At 37.6% G+C, this 22,428-nt stretch overlaps 4 protein-coding genes and 1 long non-coding RNA gene across 6 annotated transcripts; 4 read left to right on the top strand and 1 right to left on the bottom strand.

The window, feature by feature from the left end:
- Positions 1 to 540: 540 nt before the first annotated feature.
- Positions 541 to 2,670, top strand: LOC117617797 (zinc finger MYM-type protein 1-like). Its single transcript, XM_034347361.1, has 2 exons — positions 541 to 1,606; positions 1,694 to 2,670. The coding sequence occupies exons 1-2, from the start codon at positions 541 to 543 to the stop codon at positions 2,668 to 2,670; spliced, it is 2,043 nt and encodes a 680-aa protein (XP_034203252.1).
- A 503-nt stretch (positions 2,671 to 3,173) lies between these two features.
- Positions 3,174 to 5,923, top strand: LOC117635555. The gene is made up of 3 exons (XR_004586898.1): positions 3,174 to 3,392; positions 4,833 to 4,904; positions 4,979 to 5,923. It is a non-coding gene; the product is annotated as an uncharacterized LOC117635555 (long non-coding RNA).
- On the bottom strand, positions 3,567 to 10,002 carry LOC117635545 (protein TOM THREE HOMOLOG 1). Its single transcript, XM_034369849.1, has 11 exons — positions 9,493 to 10,002; positions 9,133 to 9,223; positions 8,940 to 8,992; positions 8,761 to 8,853; positions 8,603 to 8,674; positions 5,891 to 5,963; positions 5,761 to 5,806; positions 4,795 to 4,858; positions 4,649 to 4,702; positions 4,281 to 4,358; positions 3,567 to 4,166 (listed from the first exon to the last, which is right to left on the bottom strand). The coding sequence occupies exons 1-11, from the start codon at positions 9,664 to 9,666 to the stop codon at positions 4,074 to 4,076; spliced, it is 891 nt and encodes a 296-aa protein (XP_034225740.1). The 5' UTR covers positions 9,667 to 10,002; the 3' UTR covers positions 3,567 to 4,073.
- Positions 10,003 to 11,782: 1,780 nt separating this feature from the next.
- Positions 11,783 to 16,124, top strand: LOC117635530. Of its 2 annotated transcripts, none has more exons than XM_034369841.1 (6): positions 11,783 to 12,068; positions 12,443 to 12,572; positions 12,880 to 13,503; positions 14,188 to 14,662; positions 14,750 to 14,831; positions 14,980 to 15,615. In XM_034369841.1, the coding sequence occupies exons 1-6, from the start codon at positions 12,039 to 12,041 to the stop codon at positions 15,004 to 15,006; spliced, it is 1,368 nt and encodes a 455-aa protein (XP_034225732.1). In that variant the 5' UTR covers positions 11,783 to 12,038; the 3' UTR covers positions 15,007 to 15,615. The 2 variants fall into 2 exon arrangements, with proteins under 2 accessions (XP_034225732.1, XP_034225727.1); XM_034369836.1 differs by lacking the exon at positions 14,980 to 15,615 and adding an exon at positions 15,622 to 16,124 and having other exon boundaries at positions 11,798 to 12,068.
- Positions 16,125 to 18,393: 2,269 nt separating this feature from the next.
- On the top strand, positions 18,394 to 22,221 carry LOC117635519 (zinc finger CCCH domain-containing protein 17). Its single transcript, XM_034369826.1, has 3 exons — positions 18,394 to 18,744; positions 19,699 to 19,809; positions 19,958 to 22,221. The coding sequence occupies exons 1-3, from the start codon at positions 18,586 to 18,588 to the stop codon at positions 21,908 to 21,910; spliced, it is 2,223 nt and encodes a 740-aa protein (XP_034225717.1). The 5' UTR covers positions 18,394 to 18,585; the 3' UTR covers positions 21,911 to 22,221.
- Positions 22,222 to 22,428: the final 207 nt, after the last annotated feature.

Genomic DNA, 22,428 nt, shown 5'->3' with positions numbered 1-22,428 from the left:
CAACCTTCGACAACCTCCATCAACTCTTCGCCGGTGGCCCAGTGCCGATCACCACCACCTTCTACCGCCGTCCGCCGCCCATTTTTTCAACTACAAGTAAGCATGGAAAATTTTATATTAATAATTATAGTGATAATATATATTGTTGATATTGATTTTTTTTTTTTATGTAATGAAATTTATGGATATGAATCATATTGATTGATTGAGTTTATGCTTGATTGAGTTTATGCTTGAAATTTATGGATATGAATCATATTGATATTTTTTTTTTTATGTAATTAAATTTATGGATATGAATCATAGTGATAATCATATTAATGTAGATTGATTGAGTTTATGCTTGATTGATAATATGAATTGATTGAGTATATTGAATATTGATTGCTATTTGATATGATAATTTGGTATATTGAATATTGATTGATATGGGTTTAGGGAGTATATTGAATATTGAGAGTGGGTTATTGAAATTTTCATATTCATATGATAATTTGGATAAAAATTAATGATTGATTGAATTAATTGATTTGTAGATTTATGGAACGATTCTTTAAAAGAAAATTATCTACGGATAGTTCTTCTCTGTCTAATCCGGGTAGTTCAAATGCAAGACCAATTGAAGTAGATGAGATCTTAGCTAATCTTCAAGCAGACCCTGGACTAAGAACTCGAATGGCGGATTATAGTCCTAATATTCGGGATGAGATCCGAAGAGCATATCTACAAAAGGGACCTTGTCAACCTAGAAGTTATAAATTCCCACAAACTAATCAATCAGGAATTAATAGACGCTTCATTGCTCATTGGTTTGATGATCATGATTGGTTGGAATATAGTATTGCTAAAGATGCTGCGTTTTGTCTTCATTGTTATCTCTTCAAATCTAATTTTGATCAAGTGGGTGGTGATGCATTCATTGGGGTAGGCTTCAATAATTGGAAGAAGGCGAAAGAAAGATTTAACCTTCATGTTGGACCGGTTGGTAGTGTTCACAACCAAGCTAGAGAAGTTGCTTACAATTTGATGCATCAAACTACACACATTGAAACAATTGTGATCAAACAAACAAGCCAAGCTTGCACGGCTTATCGCACTTGCTTGAATGCATCACTTAAGTGCACTAGGTATTTGTTGCGGCAAGGGCTTTCTTTTCGTGGTCATGATGAAAGTGCACAATCAAGTAATAAAGGGAATTATTTAGAGCTCTTGCAATTTCTTGCGGATCATGATGAAAAAGTTAAGGCCGTTGTGTTGGAAAATGCTCCGGGAAATTTAAAGTTAATAGCTCCTTCAATTCAAAAAGATCTTGTCAATTCTTGTGCTAAAGAAACCATTGATCTTATCTTGAGTGATGTAAAAGATAGATATTTTTCAATAATGGTGGATGAAGCACGTGATGTTTCAATAAAGGAGCAAATGGCGATGGGGTTGCGTTATGTGAATGACAAAGGACAAATAATTGAAAGGTTTGTGGGGGTTCAACATGTAACCGACACTACTTCAAGTGCACTAAAGGAAGCAATTGATGAATTCTTTTCTTCCGCGAATTTGAGCTTTTCCAAGCTACGAGGACAAGGTTATGATGGAGCTAGTAATATGAGAGGTGAGTTCAATGGCCTTAAGACAAAGATTTTGAGAGAACAACCTTGTGCATTTTATGTTCATTGCTTTGCTCATCAACTTCAACTAGCTCTTGTTGCGGTAGCAAAGAAAAACATTGATGTCAACTCTTTTTTCACAACGGCTAATAGTTTGGTTAATGTTGTTGGAGCATCTTGTAAGCGTCGCGATGCACTTAGAGCACAATACCAAGAAGAGCTTGTGAGAGCTTTTGAAGATGATTGTCTTATAACGGGGCGGGGCTTAAATCAAGAAAGGACTCTCAAACGTGCCGGCGATACACGATGGAACTCACATTATGGTACGTTGATTAGTATCATTTCTATGTTCCCATCTGTGGTGAATGTGCTTCAAATGATTGTTGATGATAATCCTAATGATAGTTCGGGTGAAGCCTATAAGTTATGGAGAGAAATACAATCTTTTGAGTTTGTGTTTCACTTATTTGTAATGAAAGCTATATTGGGAATAACAAACACTTTGTCTCTAGCATTGCAAAAGAAAGATCAAGACATTGTGAGTGCAATGAATTTAGTGAAAACATGCAAGGAAAACCTGCAGTTGATGAGGGATAATGAGTTTGAAGAATTGGTTGAGCAAGCATCCTCGTTTTGTTACAAACATGATATTATAGTTCCTACCATGGATGAGGAATATGTAATTCCAGGGAGATCACGGCGTAATGCTCCAATGAAGACAAATTATCATCGTTATCGTGTGGAGATCTTTATTCATGTAATTGATGGGCAACTTGCGGAGTTAAATGATCGCTTCAACGAGGTAAGTACTGAGTTACTTACTTGTTTGGCATGCTTGAGTCCAAAAAATAACTTTGTGGCTTTTGACAAACGAAAGCTAGTTCGTCTTGCTCAATTTTATCCTTATGATTTTTCGGATAGAGACTTATTGATGCTTGAAGATCAACTTGGTGTTTATGTTCATCATATGCGTTCGAGTAGTGATTTTTCTCAATTGGAAGGGATTAGTAGTCTTGCGGAAAAAATGGTGGAGAAAGGAATGCATGTATACATATTTTCATCGCTATGAATATTATTAAAAATCCACTTCGCAACAGAATGGGAGATCAATGGTTGAATGATAGCTTGATTGCTTACATTGAGAGAGATGTTTTTGCTTGTATTGATAACGAAATTATAATGCAACGTTTTCAGAATATGAAAACTCGTCGTGGACAATTGTAACTTGTATTATTGGTTTTGTTATGAATTATGAATGAAAGTACTATCTTTCTATCTTTTTAGCATTATTTTCTTTGTAGAAAAATTTCAGAACTTTTACACTAAGCCCCCTTGGCTACATAAACACTCAAACCCAAGTGAGTAGTAACTTAAACTAATTTCGCAAGTAATCCAAGCTTTAGAACCACGCACGAATTTCATTAGTCTCTCTTTTTCTTACTTGGAGTTGGACATTACCTACCATTCAAAACCCACTTGAACAATCAGTGGTAAAACCTACCATTCAATATGGCGGTTGACACAGACGACCAGTAGAGGGAGGGAGGGTGAAATCAATGGCTTCCATCACATATAGTCAACCATCTGAACCACCCTAATCAATTGAATACAATCCATTTTCTTAACACCTTCATTTCCATTCTTGTTCAACCAGATGGTAAACCTATCTCATCACCTCAGAGTTCCAACTTCCAGGTGCAAACTTCCCTGCCAAAAGGCCGGACTCTAGATGGCGTTGAAGACGACCGCAAGTTTCAGCCATGAAGCGAAGCAGGCAGAGTCTCGGAACAGGTACACACCATGTTGTAAACAAAACTATCACAGAGCAATTTCCCATATCAAGTTATTTCCAGCAAATTTTACATAATTGATTCCTAATTTCTGCTGTTTACTCCATGAATATATGGCATTGTTCATACATGACATGACATGAAATGAAATGATATTTGGCAAGGCATGGATATATATCAGACACAACACCACAATTCACAAGATTGTCATTTTTATAGTACAACAGATGACTGCAATCACATGTAAATACCGTATTGAAGACAAAACTATCAAAGAGTGCAAGTTTTCTTCACACAATCTCCCCAAAATACCCACCCAGAATACGTGACAGCAATCATACAGAAATCACATTTTTTGGGGTCCCCTTTTCCTATTCATGGAATGCTCAAGACTGTTAAAACAACAAAGCACCAGTCGTATGATTCAACACACTCAAAATAAAAGACCACGATACTAACACATTTGACAATCCTTTAAAGGTCATTTCTTTTCAACAAATCTACCACCCCCTGCTGAGAACAAACACTCAGAATCCAATAAAGCTGTTCCTCAAAGCACACAATGGTCAACTTTTCCCTCTCTAACCAACATTTCGTTTTCCATGGAGGGTAGATAAGCATCTCAAACTTCACGTATTTGTAAGACCATTCTTGGTATTCTTTCATCAAATGTTCTCCATCCTCAGCGAATAGGGTGATATTGTGTGATCCCGCGCTTTGGAGGCAACTTCCTCAAAATGAAAAGGACCAAAGAAGAAGGCAATATCTCCACCAACTACAAGAAATGGGAAGGAAAATTTCAACGACCAAACTTCAAACTCCAATGAGGCTGCTTAATGGACCAATAAAGTTACTTTAGCCAAGCAAAAAATATAAACCAAATGCTTACCAGGTAATATATAAAGTTTAGAATTGGGTGATTCAAAACATCAAGATCTGCTGCTTTATCAAATGCATTGAAGCACATCTGTAGCACAATATAAGAACCATAGAAGCTTAAGTGAGGAATTAATAAATCAGGTGCGACAATTCAGCTATTACCATTCGTTGAGCAAAATGAACACCCTTAGCAAATTTGATGACAGTTGGTACAACATCCAATGTAAATTATATGGTTGTATGCTTGACACACATATTATATGGAAAACTAAAACAGTCTATCCATGTAGTTTTGATTGTTTAAAACTTTGACCTACTTCCTCAAGTTCAAGTAGTACTAGTAGTAGGCTTACTCCAAAAACATTCAAGCAGACTCACCATTATGCATCTGACAAGGAAACATGTAAAACATATGGTTGTCACATAGCCAACCTGTCAACGCCAAAAACACAAAAAAGGGAAAATAAGTACATCTAAAGATGAAAACTTATGGGTGCTTAAGAAAAACTTTTTGAAGTGTTTACCTCCTGCAGCTTCTTACGTCGTCCTTTTGATTCTACAGGAAATCGCTGCAACATCAAGAAGAGTCTGCCAGAAAAAACAGCAGAGACTACCTTAGAAGATTGCCCATAAAGTAAGTTTTATGTCAAAATTACATTTATACATACATGTCAAGCCTGTAAAAAGAAGTATCATATTATTTGGCAGGAGATATGTTGCAATCAGAAATATAACATACACACCAAATAACCAGTGGAAAGGAGTTATATTTCCAAAAAAATTCTCTGAGAAGCACACATGCCACAGCCATGCTTACTGCTACAGAATTCATACTTTATGCGTGATTTTCGCATAGTGAGATTAGCTGTAGCACACATGCATGCATAACTTCAGAAAGGCAATGACATTCCATTACAGAAAGGGAGAAGGTGAAACAGGCGTCTCAGCAGTCTACCATCTTACAGGTACCCATAAAAATTAAACATTCATCACTCACAAGCACCATGAAAGACCTACTTATCTTAACACTATTTGAGGGGAGAGAGAGAGAGAGAGAATAAGAACCATTTGTTCAACTACACCCAAAATTCAGTGACAGCTACACATAAGTAAAACAAGAGGCACGATACATAGTTACACATAATTAAATATGATGCATCAAAGAAACTACAATTTTTCAAGAAGACTCTCTATTGTGTTCATTTGTTTCAATTATTTGCTCTTCTGGGCTAAAAGACGTATAAGACCATTATGCCGATTGAACTTCGTCCACAGTCTCCTCTTGTCTTAGAGCTTCTAATGTCCGATGTCTATCATTTAGAACCAAACACAGTATAATTCGATTCAACCAGTAAACTTATGTGAAGGCAACTAAATTCCAATTTGTGCTTTTGTAAGAGTTTCTTTTTACACGCCACATTGCAACTTTGCAAGGCTAGATGTTTCATATGTCAGACAATGCAGCAGACAACCAAATGCAGAGCGATTACCTTCCGCCATATAGAAGAAACCCAACGGCTGCAAATAAGGACACACCTGCAGGAACATATGTCTTAGAATAACAGATCATTGAGATAAACAAACAATCTTCAAAACTATATGTGATTAGAAAATAAATACCTGCAAAGAACATCTTAGATAAGATGAGCAGAACTGGTATAGGCTTCCACCATAATATCAACCACATAGCAATCTGTAACAATTAAATCGAAAAAATTAAAGATGATTCAATGGTATTGCTATTATTCCCAAAATGTAACAAGTAAACTTAGCAATATACATACAACTGTGCAGAGTGCACTACATATTTGTACTACAATAAGGGCTTGTTTGGGAGTGATTCTCGGATGGCCAGAATCACTTTTGGGGAGAAGCACCTCCCACATGCTTCTCCATATAATCACTTTATGCGATTTTAAGCGATTCTGGGGAGAAGGTGCTTCTCCATAAAACCACCTAAAATCACATAAAGTGATTAAATGGAGAAGAAATTATTGGTGTATCCAAAATCACTCCCAAAACGAGCCCTAAGTGTAATCTGGACCATATCAACTATAATTGAAGAGCCAACAAGTAGTCAATGATCCTACTTCAAACAGGCACCCCTCTCTCCATGTTTCCAGTGAAACAATCTCCCAACTTTTGCTATAATTTCTAAAATTTTGAATTCAGTCAAGACCAATATTTTTCTATATTTCTAAATTTTCAATTTAATTAATATAAAGGTGGAAATGAGCAGAAAACTCTTCTAAACTATTTGGGTATGATGAGTGGCCAACAAAGAGCTGAACCTAGCGAGACTTTGTTTGGAGATCAGAATATCTGTTGTTAAGCATGGATTTCATGCAAATAGGTGAGTAGGAGATTAGTTTGGACTCAGTCCCAACAACAGTTGAAAGACACGTGAGTTAACATGGCCATAGTTGTGTCTGCAATTGCACATGCAATTATTCCATTCTAAAATATGCAAATATAGAAAAAGAGAGGGAATGGAAAGAGCTTCTACCTCATTTTTCTTTTCCCATTATGGAAAATAAAAATACATCATGATTCAGAACAATTTTTCATCTTCCAAAATAATTTTAAGGTCTGGTGAAATAATATTAGAATCTGAAGACACTGATTTAAGGACTTAATCAATGACAACCGCGAGGACAAGCCAATTCCAAATAACATGCACGTGCATATAGGAGCAGTCTTTCTTGCAATTATAGCATTATATAACATGTCAAATAGTAGATTGACAAACAGAAATAATCCCACGCTGCTTTTTCCCTTTTCTCGTTTCTATCACGTGCTTTCCCATATACTTGCAGGATGAAGAGGGAAGACACCTCATTGAAGCTATTTTTAAACATCCCATTCTTTAAGTCCCTCAATGCACTAAAGGGAATACAATGGATAGATATGGGCCTAATCGTAAACCTAATTATCAGGAAGAAATGAGTTGCATCGTGATATTCCCATCCAGCATGACATTTAAACAAAACCATCAACCCATTGCCTTCCATCACTTCCTCACATTTAATAATATCTAATAAATAGGGATGGCAATGGGTCGAATCGAGGGTGGGTATGACATTCCCATCCCCATCCCCGTTAAGCTTTTTTCCCCCATCCCCGCCTTCATACCCGCAATATTCATATCGGGGATTCCCCATCCCCACCTTCATTGGGGAATGGGTTCCCCGACCCGCCCCATTACGGAAGAAAAAAACCAATATATAACTACTTTTTTGAAAGAAAAAAAGGTACTAATTCAAGATAATGAATATATATGATATATACTTATAAGACAATATAAGAATGTTTATATATGTATTGGAAGTTAACTAAATAAATAAGTAGTGTGGCTTAAGATTTGTATAAATTATATAAGTATATAATATAATAATATAAAATATAAAACTTAGTCGGGACAATCACTTTAATAGTATATATATATATATATTCTAAACGGGGAGGGTTCGGGTTGGGAATTAAAATACCATCCCCGCCCCTCCCCGAACACCATACCCAAAAAATTCCCCGTACCCATCCCCATACCCCTTTTTTGTCCTTCATACCCGACCCATTAGGGTCGAATCCCCGCGAAGACCCTTACCCGCGGGGAAAATTGCCATCCCTACTAATAAACCTCACTAAACCCCTTGGATGCTTCCAGCCAACTATGGGTCAAAGCATAAACAAACAATTGTGGGCACCTAACAAAGCCATCACCCCATTACCTTTTATCTACTTTCTTGCATTTTATAATATCTAATAAACAACTCGCTAAACCCCTTTGGTGCTTCCAATCAACTGTAGGTCAAAGCATAAACAAATTCTATAACCCTAGCCTACCACTCCTTTTCAAACTCTTTTCTTAAGAACCTTGGCCCTTGACCCCATCGAACAGATCTATCAGTTTTGACTTCTCAATTGACATCTGGTTACATCTATATCTCATTAATATACACCAACAAAAGGTTTTTAAGAGCCGTATTCCTGAAAGAGATCTTGTGTTCATATATGGAAAGTTCCTTCAAAAACCATTCAACTGCATTGTTTACAGGGTCCCTAAATGACTCTCTCACAATCATTGTTACTTGATACACCTGCTAAATTATCTTTGATATTTTTCAAAAGTTGCTGCCATATAATCAAAAAATTCTACATGTACATGAATTGAGAGAAACAATTAAAAAATATGGTGGAAAACAAAATAAGCTGGAAACAAGATTATTGTAATGCGCTATTTAGAAACCATGACTTGCTTCCATGTAGAAGACTCCTACTCCAAAAGCTCCTTTTGGCAGGACTTAAAGTCAAACAGTGGAACAGAAATTTCACCTGAATTACATAAACCACAGCATTAATAGTAAAGAAGCTTGGCCTCAGTCCATCTGTAGAAACAGCACGTGCCTGTTCAATGTACACAGTAAGGGTCAGAATGAAACCACCTTAGTCCAACCACTACCCACCCGCAAGTAGTTTGAATGAAATATAACCTGATAGTAAATTTCTGCCCAGAACAGAACCAAGAGTGCGTAAGTTGTGAAGAAAGCAAGACTTGGCATATCAAGCAAGATATGTTTGACAATCTGGAAAGCAAAAAAAGAAATACTTCAGTTAGCAGTTACTAAGAACAAATTAATTTAAGAAAAAGACGCCAACTATCAATTTCAACCTCTGGATGCAGCTTCTGCACTTGCCGGCGGAAAATAAACACTGCTGCTCGAACTACAAGAATAAAAAAGAGAAAAAATAAATCAAAACTTACACCCAACCCAACACACATCAAGAACACTATTAGAATCCTGAAAATGAACCAACCACGATAAATAAAATTAAGAAAAATAAAACTTGAGAAACGCACAAACCTGCATTGACAACAAAATTGAGAAAGTGGAAGACCTTCTGTGTGGTCCAACCGTACTCCGGCACTCTCAATTGTATACGAATCAATTGAACCTAGTATTGAATAGTTATTAAAATAACGTATAAATCTTCATCAAATTTCTACATTAACCATTAAATTAATCTTCGAAGCAACTCAAAAGTACTGTATCTTTCCTTCATTTTACAAGCAACCAAACGAAAGCTAAAAAAATCCTAGTATGCGAGATTTAGAATTCAGCTAAACAAATCAAAATTGGCACCTACATGCTACTCGTATAGAAATTGATAAAGAAATACATAGAGAAAGAGATGGAGACGCATATAGAGAAAGATACAAATACCAGGGCAACGATGGCGACGAGACCGTATAGAAGAGCGAGAGCGTGAAATATACGGTCTTGCCAAAGAGGAGAATCATTGACGTCATGCCACCAATTGGACGCGTCTCTAAGATTGTAAGCTTTCACCGCCGACTGAACCAGCCCCACGCTGCTACCGCCGCCGCCGTGCCCCATCCCAAATTCCACCAATTTCTTCGTTTTTTATTTTTATTTTTTCTATTTATTGGTATTATTCTGGATAATGGAATTATACAATTATAAAACGGGAACTTTCCGATTCCTGGTGATGAAGCCAACACAGTTTGTTTGGAGATTTGAGGAAGAAATTAGATTGGAGTTGCCCCGCGAGAAAGCGAAGAAGAAAGAAAGAAACAATCAAATCCAAACTAAATTTAAATTGAATCGCCTTCGGTTTTTCTTTTTTTCTTTTCTTTTTTTTCCGCGAAATTGGAAATTCCAAAAGAGCCGGCAAAAATAGGAGAGCCCGAATCGGAGTACTGTTCTGTTGGGCTTTGAACATTTATGGGCTGCCTCTTGAACTTTGGTTAATTGGTCCTTATCCCTCTTGTATTGGGTTCATATTTATTTACACGTGTGACTCCTCCGCTCATTCTCCCGAAACAGGAAACACACTTGCGAACATGACACCTCCATCAACAAAGCCATTTAATATCTATTGATTCTTATCCATTTAGAGCCTTTTTTTTTTTTTTTTTCCTTTCTAAATGAAACGATGTATTGATAATCAAAAGCATTACATTAGTTTGATTACCTTGTTGGACAGGATTACTAATCCTAAATCAAACATGGGTTGGATTATATGTAATCTTATTAGAATCAAATGGAGTAGGATTATGAATCCTACCAAAAGGTTGGAATTAAGTTGGATTGTAATAACATGCATGTCAACAATAGTTAAAATCCATTGGCAATAACACATTTCATACTCATTAATGTTACCATTTCAAATACAACATAATCCAATGCAATCCAATTCTATCTTAGAATTCAATCCAATTTCAATAATCAAACATAATCAATATATTGAAGAATTGCATGGACTCGATAATAAATTAAAATGTGGATTTTCAAGGCCTTTTCGGTAAGAATCGACATAAAGGTGTCTAAGATTCATTACAAGTGCGAAGCATAATTGAAGCTAAGTGCCTCTACATGGGCACATTTAGGTTAACATTGGTGCGAAATGGACAATAGTAGACCACAGATGCATCATTTCAAAGTATAAAAGTTGGAACATGATTATGCCATGCAAGATTTTAAAATAAAACAATTCATCATCCAAAGTTACTAAATCTGGTGATGTTGATGTTGTTTTCTCTCCTCTAAGTGTTCGAAATGTCATTTTTTTTTAAAACTTACATGTAATGGGAATAATACTGTTTTGCTATTTCCGTTACAAGAAAGTATTTTTACATTAACAAGTAGGAAATTGTCACATTCAACAAGACCGAACCATATGCATAATCAGATCGACTGCAATATTTTTAATTTTTTTTTTTTTGGGTGAAACGTCCCAATCATTATTACAATAAAAATTTGGATTTGATATGTAATATTTAAAGGAAAAGTTTCACTAAAATAAAACTTTAGATCCAAAATAATCTTTGTCCACCAAATGAATAAACAAAGTATTGGGCTCCACGTCTAAACTAATCTGGAATCTGATGGGTTTGAAGTTTGAACGGTCAAAGGGGTAGGAGGAGCCAAATGGATGTCTGTGGGTCTCTCTCCCTCAATACTGATGATAGTCTGTGTCGCTTGTCATCTAAAAGGAAAGAATGTTTGCATATTCAATGCATATGCAGCTACGAAGTTAAAAGTCTCTGTTGGTTTGTTGAATATGAATTGGTTCCTTTTTACTGGAAAAATTTACTGCTTACTGTGTTTACAGATTACTTATACAAAATTATTTCAGAATAATGTTGTATATATTAAAAATTTCCAAAGATAATTTAGGATTGCCATTGCCAAAGCTCTCCCATCCCATGTCAAGCAGTCAAGATATTTGAAAGTAGCAGATCTTCTGCATTGGGATCATGGAGAGAGAGAGACACAAGCCCATGCCAAAATTTCAGAATTTATAAAAGGCATCCAATGAGTTTCGGGCCTTGAATTAGTGAGACTTTTTTCCTTCTTATATTTTATTTTGGCACACAGTTTTTCTTTCCTTTTCTTCTTCCATTATATATATATATATATATATATTCCATATATACTGTAAACTGAATAAAGCAGAGTCACAGTGGAGATAGCTAAAGAAGGTACTTTCTGCGGGTCCTATGCCTACGTTGTCTGTAAACATAAATAGTCTCAGAGAGAGAGAGAGAGAGAGAGCGCGACTGAAACGTGACTTCTTGACTGCAACTTGAAGCTCAAAAAGAAAAATCAATAACTCACGCATCCTGAGCTATGCCTATTCTATATACAGAGAGTAGAGACTGAGTAAAAATGTTACAGATACAACGCATTGCATGATGTGCACGGAAAAATTCCCATTGTAGGTTCCTCATCAACAGCAAAATTCTATGGATTACGAAAGGATCCAAAAGCCTCAGGTTCCTTTCTATTTTCTTCTTCTTTTTTGACACAATGTGTTGATTTATATTTTTCACTCCTCTTCTCTCATTCCAATGTATTACTGTTATAGATACACAAAACAACGCATCGTTTTCAAATATTGTTTGTTGTTATTTATTTTTCTTGCTTCAAGCGTGTGCAAAATCCAACCTTTTCTTCTCTCTCTCTCTTTTTTTTTTTTTCAAAAGAAAAAATCTGAAAAACCCAACCTTTTTGATCTGTCAATTTCACGAATTACACCCACAGTTTGCATCAAAGTTTTCACCTTTCTCATCTTTTTGGTGCAAACACAAAGACCCAGTACCAGACGCTTGCTATTATTGGATTGTTCATTGGTTATTTGAAAGTGCAGGGCGGTGGGGGGTTTTCACCAGGGAAGTTGAGGACTATGCTACTGGGAGTAGAGAAGAAGAGGAAGGAAAAGGAAGATCCTGAATCTAAATTTGCTTTGAGATCTCAACCTTCTGACTTTGATGAAGCTGGTTAGCTCTTTTTCTTTTGAGTTTTGGTTTACTTTTATTTTTTGATTAGTGATTACTTGCTTGCTTCATTCAGTATTTGAATCTTAGATATCTTATTCTTCGATTGAAGCAGCAATGGTTGCATATGTACTAGCCTAAATAAACGTAAAGCTATGGCATTTCGATTGGGTTCTGCAAAAAATGAAATTTTTGTTATTTTCTTTGGAAGAATAAATTTAATGCGATGTAATAAAACCTCATAAGAATTGGCGAAATTGATTATTGATTTTCTTACCCTTCGGGATTGATGGTTAATCTATTCTTGCAGGGGGTGGCGGTTCTGATAACTGCAAAGATGTAGATGTTGTTAGTGTCCTTCCTGAATGCTCGACTTCGACTGCTGCTGACTCTGTAGGCTCAGAGATGCTTAGTGACCGTAGATTGAAGGATAACACATCAGTCAATTCCAGAGTTAGGAACCAAGAAGACCCTTCTTTAGATTATGATAGTGGGCATGATGCTGTGTGTGTGTCCTCATCCATATTTGAGTTTCAGAAGGCAGAGCGTGCCCCACAAAGAGTGCCTCTTGCGCCCTTCTCCAAACCAGCACCATCCAAATGGGATGATGCACAGAAGTGGATAGCGAGTCCAACTTGGAACCGCCCAAAGATGGGGCAGGCTCAAATGCAGGGTGGGCAAGGAGTTGGATCGAGAAAGGTGGGTAACTTTGGTTATGGGAGTCGACAACCGACCACAAAGGTTGTTGTTGAAGTTCCAGATCAAAAAATAGCCATTTTTGAAGAGCCTGATACGAAACGAATAGACACAAATCAAGCTAAGATGGAAAGTGGGGGGAAGAAGTTTGTTAGTTGGGAGTCTGACCCATATCCCATTGCTGATTCGTATGGCAAACCTGTGCTCATGATTGAGAACTCTGTTGGAGAGTCAGCAAGTAAGAATGTGTCTTTCTTCTTTACTGAATTGGATTTTCAGTAGGAATTATCATTTAATGCTTGAACATTTTAACATTCAGTCAATTTGGTACATCATTTTTTATTCATACCATTTTATAACAGGAAAAGCCATTATATATACTTAATAGAAAATGAGTAGGTGCCCATGTCCTTACTGGTGTCTGGTGTGGGAAATGATTTGAAGACAATGGTTTTATTCTTGTGTTATTGCAAATCCGTACCACCGTTTGACCATAATTCAGATACATCAGATACATCAGATACATCGGACCACTGTTATCAGTATTACTCAAGCGAGCTGTTTGGTAATCACAAAAACACCTTTTTGTCAGTGGTAGACCCTTTTAAAGGATGAGGTTTTTTTGTGCCTCCTCTTCTTCATATTGTCAAGTGAGGCCTACCAGAAAGAAAACTGCTTCTGTAATTTGTTTATCAGACTTATTCTTCCTTTATAGTCTTATCTTTGATGGTTCTTAGACAGGCCTATATCGTAGGTATATTTAATTTGTGTATTCTTTAATTTCTTTGTATTTTTTTCTTTTGCACTGGGTGGTGTGTTGGTTCTCAATTAAATTAACTTTCATGCACAATACTTTACACAGTGAACTTTCGATGAAAATTTGAAACTTACTAGCTGTGCACTTGCATATGATTTTGTGCAGTCAATCTTAGTCAGCATGATGCTTCTGCAGCCTTGCATGGAACAACAACATTTATTCCTCCCCCTTCAACAGCAAGGTCTGTGTCAATGAGAGATATGGGTACAGAGATGACACCTATTGCTAGCCAAGAACCCTCCAGGACTGGAACTCCTGTGGGGGCAACAACACCCATTCGCAGTCCTACTAATTCAAGGCCATCAACTCCTGGCAGAGCTGCACCAGCTTCATCTCTGATTGACCAAGAGGCTAACAAGGAGTTGTCTGAAAAGGAGTTACAAATGAAAACTAGGAGAGAGATAATGGCTCTCGGGACACAGCTAGGCAAGATGAACATTGCTGCCTGGGCTAGCAAAGAGGAGGATAAGGATGCATCTACGTCAATGAGAACTGTACCAGCAGAACAACCGGGTAAAAGTGTTATTGAGACACGTGCAGCAGCTTGGGAGGAGGCTGAGAAAGCCAAGTATATAGCTAGGTTAGTTCATGCCCTTCATTTATGCTTTGGCTTTTCTGTAATTATAAATTGTGGAGTGATCATGTGTCCATGACTGCAATTATCCAGGTTCAAACGGGAAGAGTTGAAAATTCAAGCATGGGAAAACCATCAGAAAGCAAAAACAGAAGCCGAGATGAGGAAGATTGAGGTACTTTTTAGTTGCTTTCTATTAGAAGTCAAGTTGCGGCAGCCATTCTCTATTCCCAATCGCATATTTCCCTTTATTATTTTTTAATATAAAGTCTATAAAGTAGCGTACAAACTCTCGCAAGACAACATAACAATAGCCAATTTAGGTCAGCTGGGCGGGACTGATCATCTAACATTGTAAGACTATAGCCCAATGTTACCTGGAACATAAAGACTGACCGTGCTAAACTGCAAGAGGGTGGCTCCTGATGAAGAATGCACTCTCTAGAGCTTCATCCCCTAAAGTCTCAGTGCACTTGCTCATTGTGGCATAATGCAATGCAGACATGTGAGAGATCCTGTTAGGCAGCAGATACTGTTTTGCCCAACAGCTTTTATGAGGTGGAATCAGAAGGCATGCCCTTCTAATTTTCTGATAAATTAATTATTTCATACTTCAGTTTCTCCTTCTCATAAGGCATACAATCCATCTTTGCGTTTGAAAATTGTTCAAGTTTATTTTTGTATGGTAGCCATCTTTCTTTAGGTCTTTGTTGTTGTCAGGACAAAAAATGGTTGAACGCCAGCCTTCTCACAGGTTGAGTTGCTTGGGCTGTGTTTTACATATATCATGTTGGTTGGTTATTTGATTTGCTCAAATACTTAAAAAGAGTGTAAAGTAACAGGCTTTCCTCACTAAATATAGAAAATCATCAGCTTCAAAGACTTGTTAGCTAACTTGAACTTCTAATCTATGAATCCTATTGGAAATTATGCAGTTTCTTGATACTGACAATCGTTGCTTTCAGGTAGAGGTTGAAAGGATAAGGGGACGGGCACATAGTAAGCTTATGAATAAGTTAGCTGCTACGAGGCATAAGGCTCAAGAAAAGCGAGCAGCATCAGAGGCCAAGAGAAACCAGCAAGCAGCAAAAACGGAGCAGCAAGCAGAGTATATTCGGAGAACTGGCCGCATCCCTTCCTCGTTTTCTTGTTGGGGTTGGTGCTCATGATATTCGAATTCGAATCACTTCCTACTGTGGAGGCCTTTGTTCCGTTCTTCCCCATATGTCCATGCTCATACATGCGTTATATTCATGAGCATGTCAAGATGTCCAGCCATCATCTCCAGTTCTAATGTAAAAACCTAAAGACCTGATTTGGCCAAGCCTTTTAAAAAAAGTTAGCAAGAACTCAATGTAAGTATCAACGCACTTTTTGTTGTGCAGACCATTGGCCTTTGATTTGTGATCCATCCAGCAATATTCAAAATGAAAAGTAGAAGCCTCATTGAATTGTGGCATTACAAGTAGGGGATATGTTTTAATTTTTATATTTGTCCTTTCCAGGAGAGAAGGGTAATGTTGGCCTTTCACATCCTTGTTTGACGAATTTGGAATCTGATCAAAGGAAAAAGAACGATTTTCACCAGGGTTGGAGGGAGGACAGTTTAAGATTTACTGCTTCCCAAATGCCAGCAGACAACAATGTCCTTCCGGACTTCCATGGTGAGAGTCTTGAGAGACTTGCCCAACAACTCATAAAATAACACAACACACGGAAGTCACAATGTCGCATAAAGCACTTACCAAAATAAAGGTCGCACAAATAAAAGTACTTTTAAATCTATTGATATAAAATATGGTTTAAATAAATATGGAGTGCAAGTATTTATAATTTATACTGATAAATTTAAGGGAGTCTTTGGAAAAATCCAAAGGAGAGAGAAATTTTTTAAAAGAAGCCAAAATGGACAAAATTGCCCTTATTTATTTTTGAATTTCCTAAGGAATCCTTTACATTTGCATGTCTTTAATTAGAAAGTTGAGAGGTTTTTATGTCTTTTTTGAAAAAACTTTGGCTTTTTTCAAAAGTAAAAGTTTTTTTGTAGCTAAAACCTAAATTTACTTAAATTTAATTCATATTTAATTCATATTGATAAAATATAAGATCATGTACTTATAAAATAGGCTTTTTATCACAAAACGTCCATAACGTTTACGAAACTATCAGATTGTATCTTTAAAGTTTTTTTGTATCACTCATGGTCCCTAATGTTAATATGGGTGCTCTTAATTAGTCACTTTGTCAAAAAAAACTGTTAAATTCAGGGATATAATCGTCAAATCAATTCCTTTAGATTCCACCTCTATTGGAGCCTAGTTTGGAGGTAGTGATATGTGTGAGATCTGCCCAAAAGATTAATGGTCGGTGCATTTGTCCAAGGTTTGCAAATTCGGTTCATCGCCCGGTTAGAGAAGTGAATAGTTGGCCCCTTCTTCCCATGAGATGTGACCACATCTTCATCGTCATTTAGATCAGCACAGTCATCATCTAAGCAATTTATGTAAATACCCACATTCTTACTCAAATTCACCTGATTCATTAATTTATCTCGGAAGCTCGTTCCACCTGGGGCTGGGTTAACCAACAGGGCAGGTACAGAGTCCTTCATTGGCTCAGGTAGCAGAGGCTGGTTGGCAGTCTTGGCATAGTCCACTTCACAAGCTTCAGACCCCCGACTTCGTTTTGCCAGTCGAGAATTCAAGGGAGGAGGGCCAGGGGATCCTTCCTCCATTAGCTAGTGTCTCCGTTGCTCTTGGGCGGCGCAAAAACTAGGGCAAGCATGTACTAAGTTCTTTTCTTTTCCAAAAAACCCAGCTGCTATTTTGCCCAGAAATTTAAAGATTTTTCGTCACCAAAGGTTTTTAGCGACGGATGTTCATCAGATTTTTTGTGGCTAAACATTTTCTGCGACTGTGTTCTTTAGATTTTTCGTCACTGAAAGTTAAATTTCTAGATCAACTTCAGACCAAATGTCATCATGATCAGAGACATCTACGATCATGATATCTCAATTTGTCTAGTTTCTTTTTCTCTAAAATGTAATTTTTGTTGATACAGACCTTGGACAAATGCGATGAACCGACTTTGCAACCCTTGGACAAATGCACTGACCATTAAACTCTTGGGCAGATCTCACACATATTACTACCTCCAAACTAGGCTCCAACAGAGGTGGAATCTAAATGGATTGATTTAATGATTATATCCCTGGATTTAACAGTTTTTTTGACAAATGGACTATTTAAGAGCACTCATATTAACATTAAGGACTATGAGTGATACAAAAAAACTTTAAGGATGCAATTTGATAGTTTCGTAAACAGAGACGTTTTGTAATAAAAAGCCTATAAAATAAAAGACATGAAAAAAGAAGTTAATTGCTTAAGTTTTTATATATATTTTCTAAGTTTAAAAAAATGGAAAGTGCCTATTGCTTTTCACTCCCAAAAAAAAAAAAAAAAGGTGAAAACATATATGGGTAAAACTGGAAAGTCAAAGATCTTTTTGGGGTGTTTTTTTGTAGGTCTCGACAAAAAAAAAAAGTTGTTTTCGGGAGAGAGGGGGGGTGTGTGCGTGTGATGAGAAATACGTGCAATAGAAACACCCTATTGCTCCGAGAAAAGAAAAAAAAAAAAAAAAAGCTTATTGCTAATTTATAATTATATTTATATATATATTTATTTATTTGTTTAAAATGAAAAACTATGGCTTAGCTTAAATCCTCATCATCATATTATACACCCACTTCCTTGTTCTCTCTCTCTCTCTCTCTCTCTCTCTCTCGCTATAAGACTTGCCCATCTTGTGGCGGCTCCTCTTCAAGATTGGATCGGCCTCTCTCTCTCCCTCTCCCTCTCGCTCTCTTCCTTGCTTGGAATCGATCTGCTACCGAGACGATCCGTGGAAGTTTTAATTAAAGAATCGCCATGGTAGTTGGCGCACAACCACAGCCGCAACCACAACAACAGCAGCAGCAGCAACAACAGAAGCCACCACAGCAACCTGAGACGACTGCTGAAGAGGAGGCCTTGAAGAGGAACACCGATTGCGTCTACTTTCTGGCCTCGCCTCTCACCTGTAAAAAGGTTCGGCCTTTGTTTGAATTCAAATTGTTCTGGGTATCCTTACTTTCAGTTTTAGGGTTTTAGAGTTTCGTTTTTGTTTCGTTTCTGGTGGGATCTTGGGCTGGTTGGAAGTTGTGGTGGAATTTCTGGCCATAAGCTTTCAGATTTGAATGTTTCACGATTGTTATAATTGATTATTTTCTCCGTGATATTTGGATGTCAATTGATGGGATTGGAATTGGGTTTATGATGGATCTTTCTAGGTTACTATTTGTTCCTTTGGGTAATTCTGATTTTCCTATTCTCCTAAAAAAAAAAAAAATTAACCCTAGGTTTAAATATATCTGTATATAACGAGGACTAATTTTATTGAATTGCTGCTAGAAGTATGAGGGCTATGGTTTCTTGAATAATTATGCGATAAGGTTTCTCTGTCAAAATCACTAATGGGTTCCAGTCCTTGGAATCTTGATGAGCTTTCTTTTAGGGGCTTATTCAGTTGATCTATGAGAAACCTTATCCCAAGCAAATTTATGTTAGAATATAGTGCCTGCAGCTGAAAATTAAATCTTTTTTCACAATTGATGTATGCTAAGGTTTTTTGGTAGCCTTCGGGATAGTCTCTGTTACTTTTGCTGCTGAGCTGGGAAAAGTTAATTTGTTACAGAATTTGGGTTCTACTTTAGGCTATTTCTAGATATGGGTTTGTGTTCTTGACCATGTATGCCTTAGTAGGTACTGAAATTGTGTGAATGGTATATATAAAGCATGTCCACGGCCCTTTTTTTTTCCTCTGTCACCATGACTTGATATACTTAGCAATGTATTTGACTTGTTACCTTTGGCATTTTCTTTTCCTCTATTACATAGTAGTGTCTCAATGTAAAGGGAAAACACATATTTTATCTCTACTAATACACCATAAATAATGGTTGGATTATCTCAATGTTAACCTTATTGATACTCTGTTGACAGGGAAGTGAATGTGAATATCGCCACAGTGAATATGCTCGGGTCAACCCCAGGGATTGCTGGTACTGGTTGAATGGTAATTGCCTGAATTTAAAATGCGCGTTTCGGCACCCAGTAAGTATTGTTTTCTTATCTTTGTCCAAATTTACTTGTTTCATATTTAAAGTTATGCAAAAAAAAAAAAAAAAAAGGTTACTTTTGCCTATAGGCCTCCAATCAATTTATTTGACATTGTTTCTGACCGCATGTTGTTCCTCTCCAGCCTCTTGATGGATTGTTAGGAAGCCCAGCAGCAACTTCAGCTGGACCTTCTTTGCCTCTATCACTTACTGTGGCAACACCTACGACGCCTGCGACGCATGTGACTTATAACTCAAGTAAACAAGCGGTCCCCTGTATTTTCTTCCAAAAAGGGCAGTGTTTAAAGGGTGACAGATGTGCCTTCTCGCATGGATCAAATCCTTTGACTGGTAGTAAAGTTCCACAGGCACCAGCAACTACCCATGGCACTGAGCCTTCAAGTCTTAAGAAGGTTTTTGGTGGCCTTCAAAAGTGCACTCAAGAATTGAAGGTTCCCCAGGCAAGTGCCTCAAAGTCAGTTGGAGTGCCTCCTCAAGCTAAACCTGCTCCAAAATTTCAAACTGTTCCAGTCAGGAATGGAGTTAGCACTGAGAGGAATGTGCCATCAACTAAAGCATTGGATGACGAGGCTCGTAGATACAAGACAACAAGTGTTCCTCCTGTTAGCAATGGAGACTCTACAAGTCAGGCCAATCATTTACTTCAGGCTCATGTATCAGACCATCATGGTTACCAAAACGGTAAGGATGCTGATGAGCACTTGAGGGAGTCCTCTCCTGGATTTGATGTTCTTGTAGATGATGAGCTCGGAGATTCTGATTACTACCATGGTGAAGATCAATTCGGAAGAACAAGAGGTCATGAGGGGAGGAACTTGAATTCTGTGAATGAATATGATCTGGATCGTCCGGCTGATTACAATTCAATGGCTGATGTTGATCGAGAAAGGTTTTGTGACCCACGGGGCTACGACCCTTATGATCACATGCAAGGGCAATATGCTTGGGACCAGCACAGGGCTTCATCTGAGAGACAGTTAGTGGGTCCTGCCCGTCTTGAGAGGAGGGGTTATCGTAAATCTGATAGTCCGGAGAACATTGATGGGTTAGATCTGCGACATCGTTTATCCAAGCACAGGAGGGTAAATGGTCTGAGATCCATCGTCAGCCATGATTATGCACTAGATGGTCATGTTGAGGAGCGAAAAAACCGTCCTCGTAGGGATTCACAGCAATTGCCCTCACATGAGGGCTCTCTTAGTAGTCGTCTTCATGGTAGAATAAAGCTTCCGGGCGGGTCTCCACCAGTTAATGGTGGTGATTTGCACCAAGAAAGGGAAGTTGACAGAGGAAGGAGTCGAGGCAGATTGTCACCTAGAAGGGCTCCAATATCCTCCCAACAAGGAAGGCTTCGAGACAGAATAAAAGGAAGGGTAGAGGACTATAATAACGAGGAGAGAAATTTTGGGGCTCATCGTAGTAGGAGAGAAATAATGGATGACCGAAGTGATGACTTTTCTCGTCCTAAGCGTCTTTCAGATCTGAAAGGTGGGAAAGATGGAGAAAATAAAGAGCAATCTCACCTTGGAAAACGGAAAAATGTGATGGATAATTATCAACAATCGGAAGGCGATATTTCATTTGAAGGGCCAAAGCCTCTTAGTGAGATTCTGAAGAGGAAGAGAGAAGCTGAAGCAGCAGCTTCTGGGAGCGGGAAATCTTTTGTCAATAAACAAGGCAATAATCAGAGAGAAAGCAGGGTGAGCAATCCAGGTGACTCTGAGTTTGCAGTCGCAGAGGTGAAAAGTAGTCTGCCTACTGTGGCCAAGGAAGAGCCCAAGTATGCAACCGAAGATGCAGTTGGAGCCGAAGATGAAAAAACTGATATTGCTCATGGTCAGTCTTCACAAGGACATAATGCTGGAGAGCTCGAAGAGGGGATGATTGATGATGAACCATTGGAGGACCAGGAACCTGAAGCTGAAGATCAGAGGGAAGGAGACTATGATTATGAACAAGGGGAAGATGGTGACTATAACTATGAAGAAGGTGAAAATGCAGATGGTGAAGAGGAATACATGGAAGATGAAGATGGGGATGACTTTGCTAAGAAGATCGGTGTCATGTTCTCGTGATTGGGTGAAAGAGGGAGAGAGGACTGACTCTGCTCTTTTTTCATGAATGTTATTGTGTCGAGGGACCTTCCAAACTCATTTTGGTGGTTGGTTCTGATTAAGTAACATGGCTGCTCTGGTTTCTTTATAGAATTAGGGATAGCAGGCCTTTTTGTCTCCTTATGTTAATCGAAACCTTTTCATTGTATTTAAATCTGATTTAATGGGAATTCTTCTTTATGCTTGAGGCATTTTGCTGTGCTTGTTTGAGTGCATGGCTGTAGCCTGTAATGTAACAGTAGATTTAATAAGATCTCTACTTGTTATTCTCACATTTTCTTCTTTTTCCTTATTTGTTGTAGGTTCTGATAATTTTCTTTTTCCCCTGATAAAACCACCAGGTGTTAATCAGCACTTAATTAATGCCGGCAAATTCAGTAAGAATATTTTTATTAAGAGTGCTGCTAAACGAACCCTAAAATTAACTGAGTGCATCTTATTATAAAAGTATATATTGAATTACTGATTTATCCTAATAT

Source organism: Prunus dulcis, chromosome 1, assembly GCF_902201215.1.
Source record: "Prunus dulcis chromosome 1, ALMONDv2, whole genome shotgun sequence".
In the NCBI taxonomy this organism is placed as follows: Eukaryota; Viridiplantae; Streptophyta; class Magnoliopsida; order Rosales; family Rosaceae; genus Prunus; species Prunus dulcis.
Note: the sequence above shows the minus strand (reverse complement) of the source record. Positions and strands in the feature narration are given on the sequence as shown.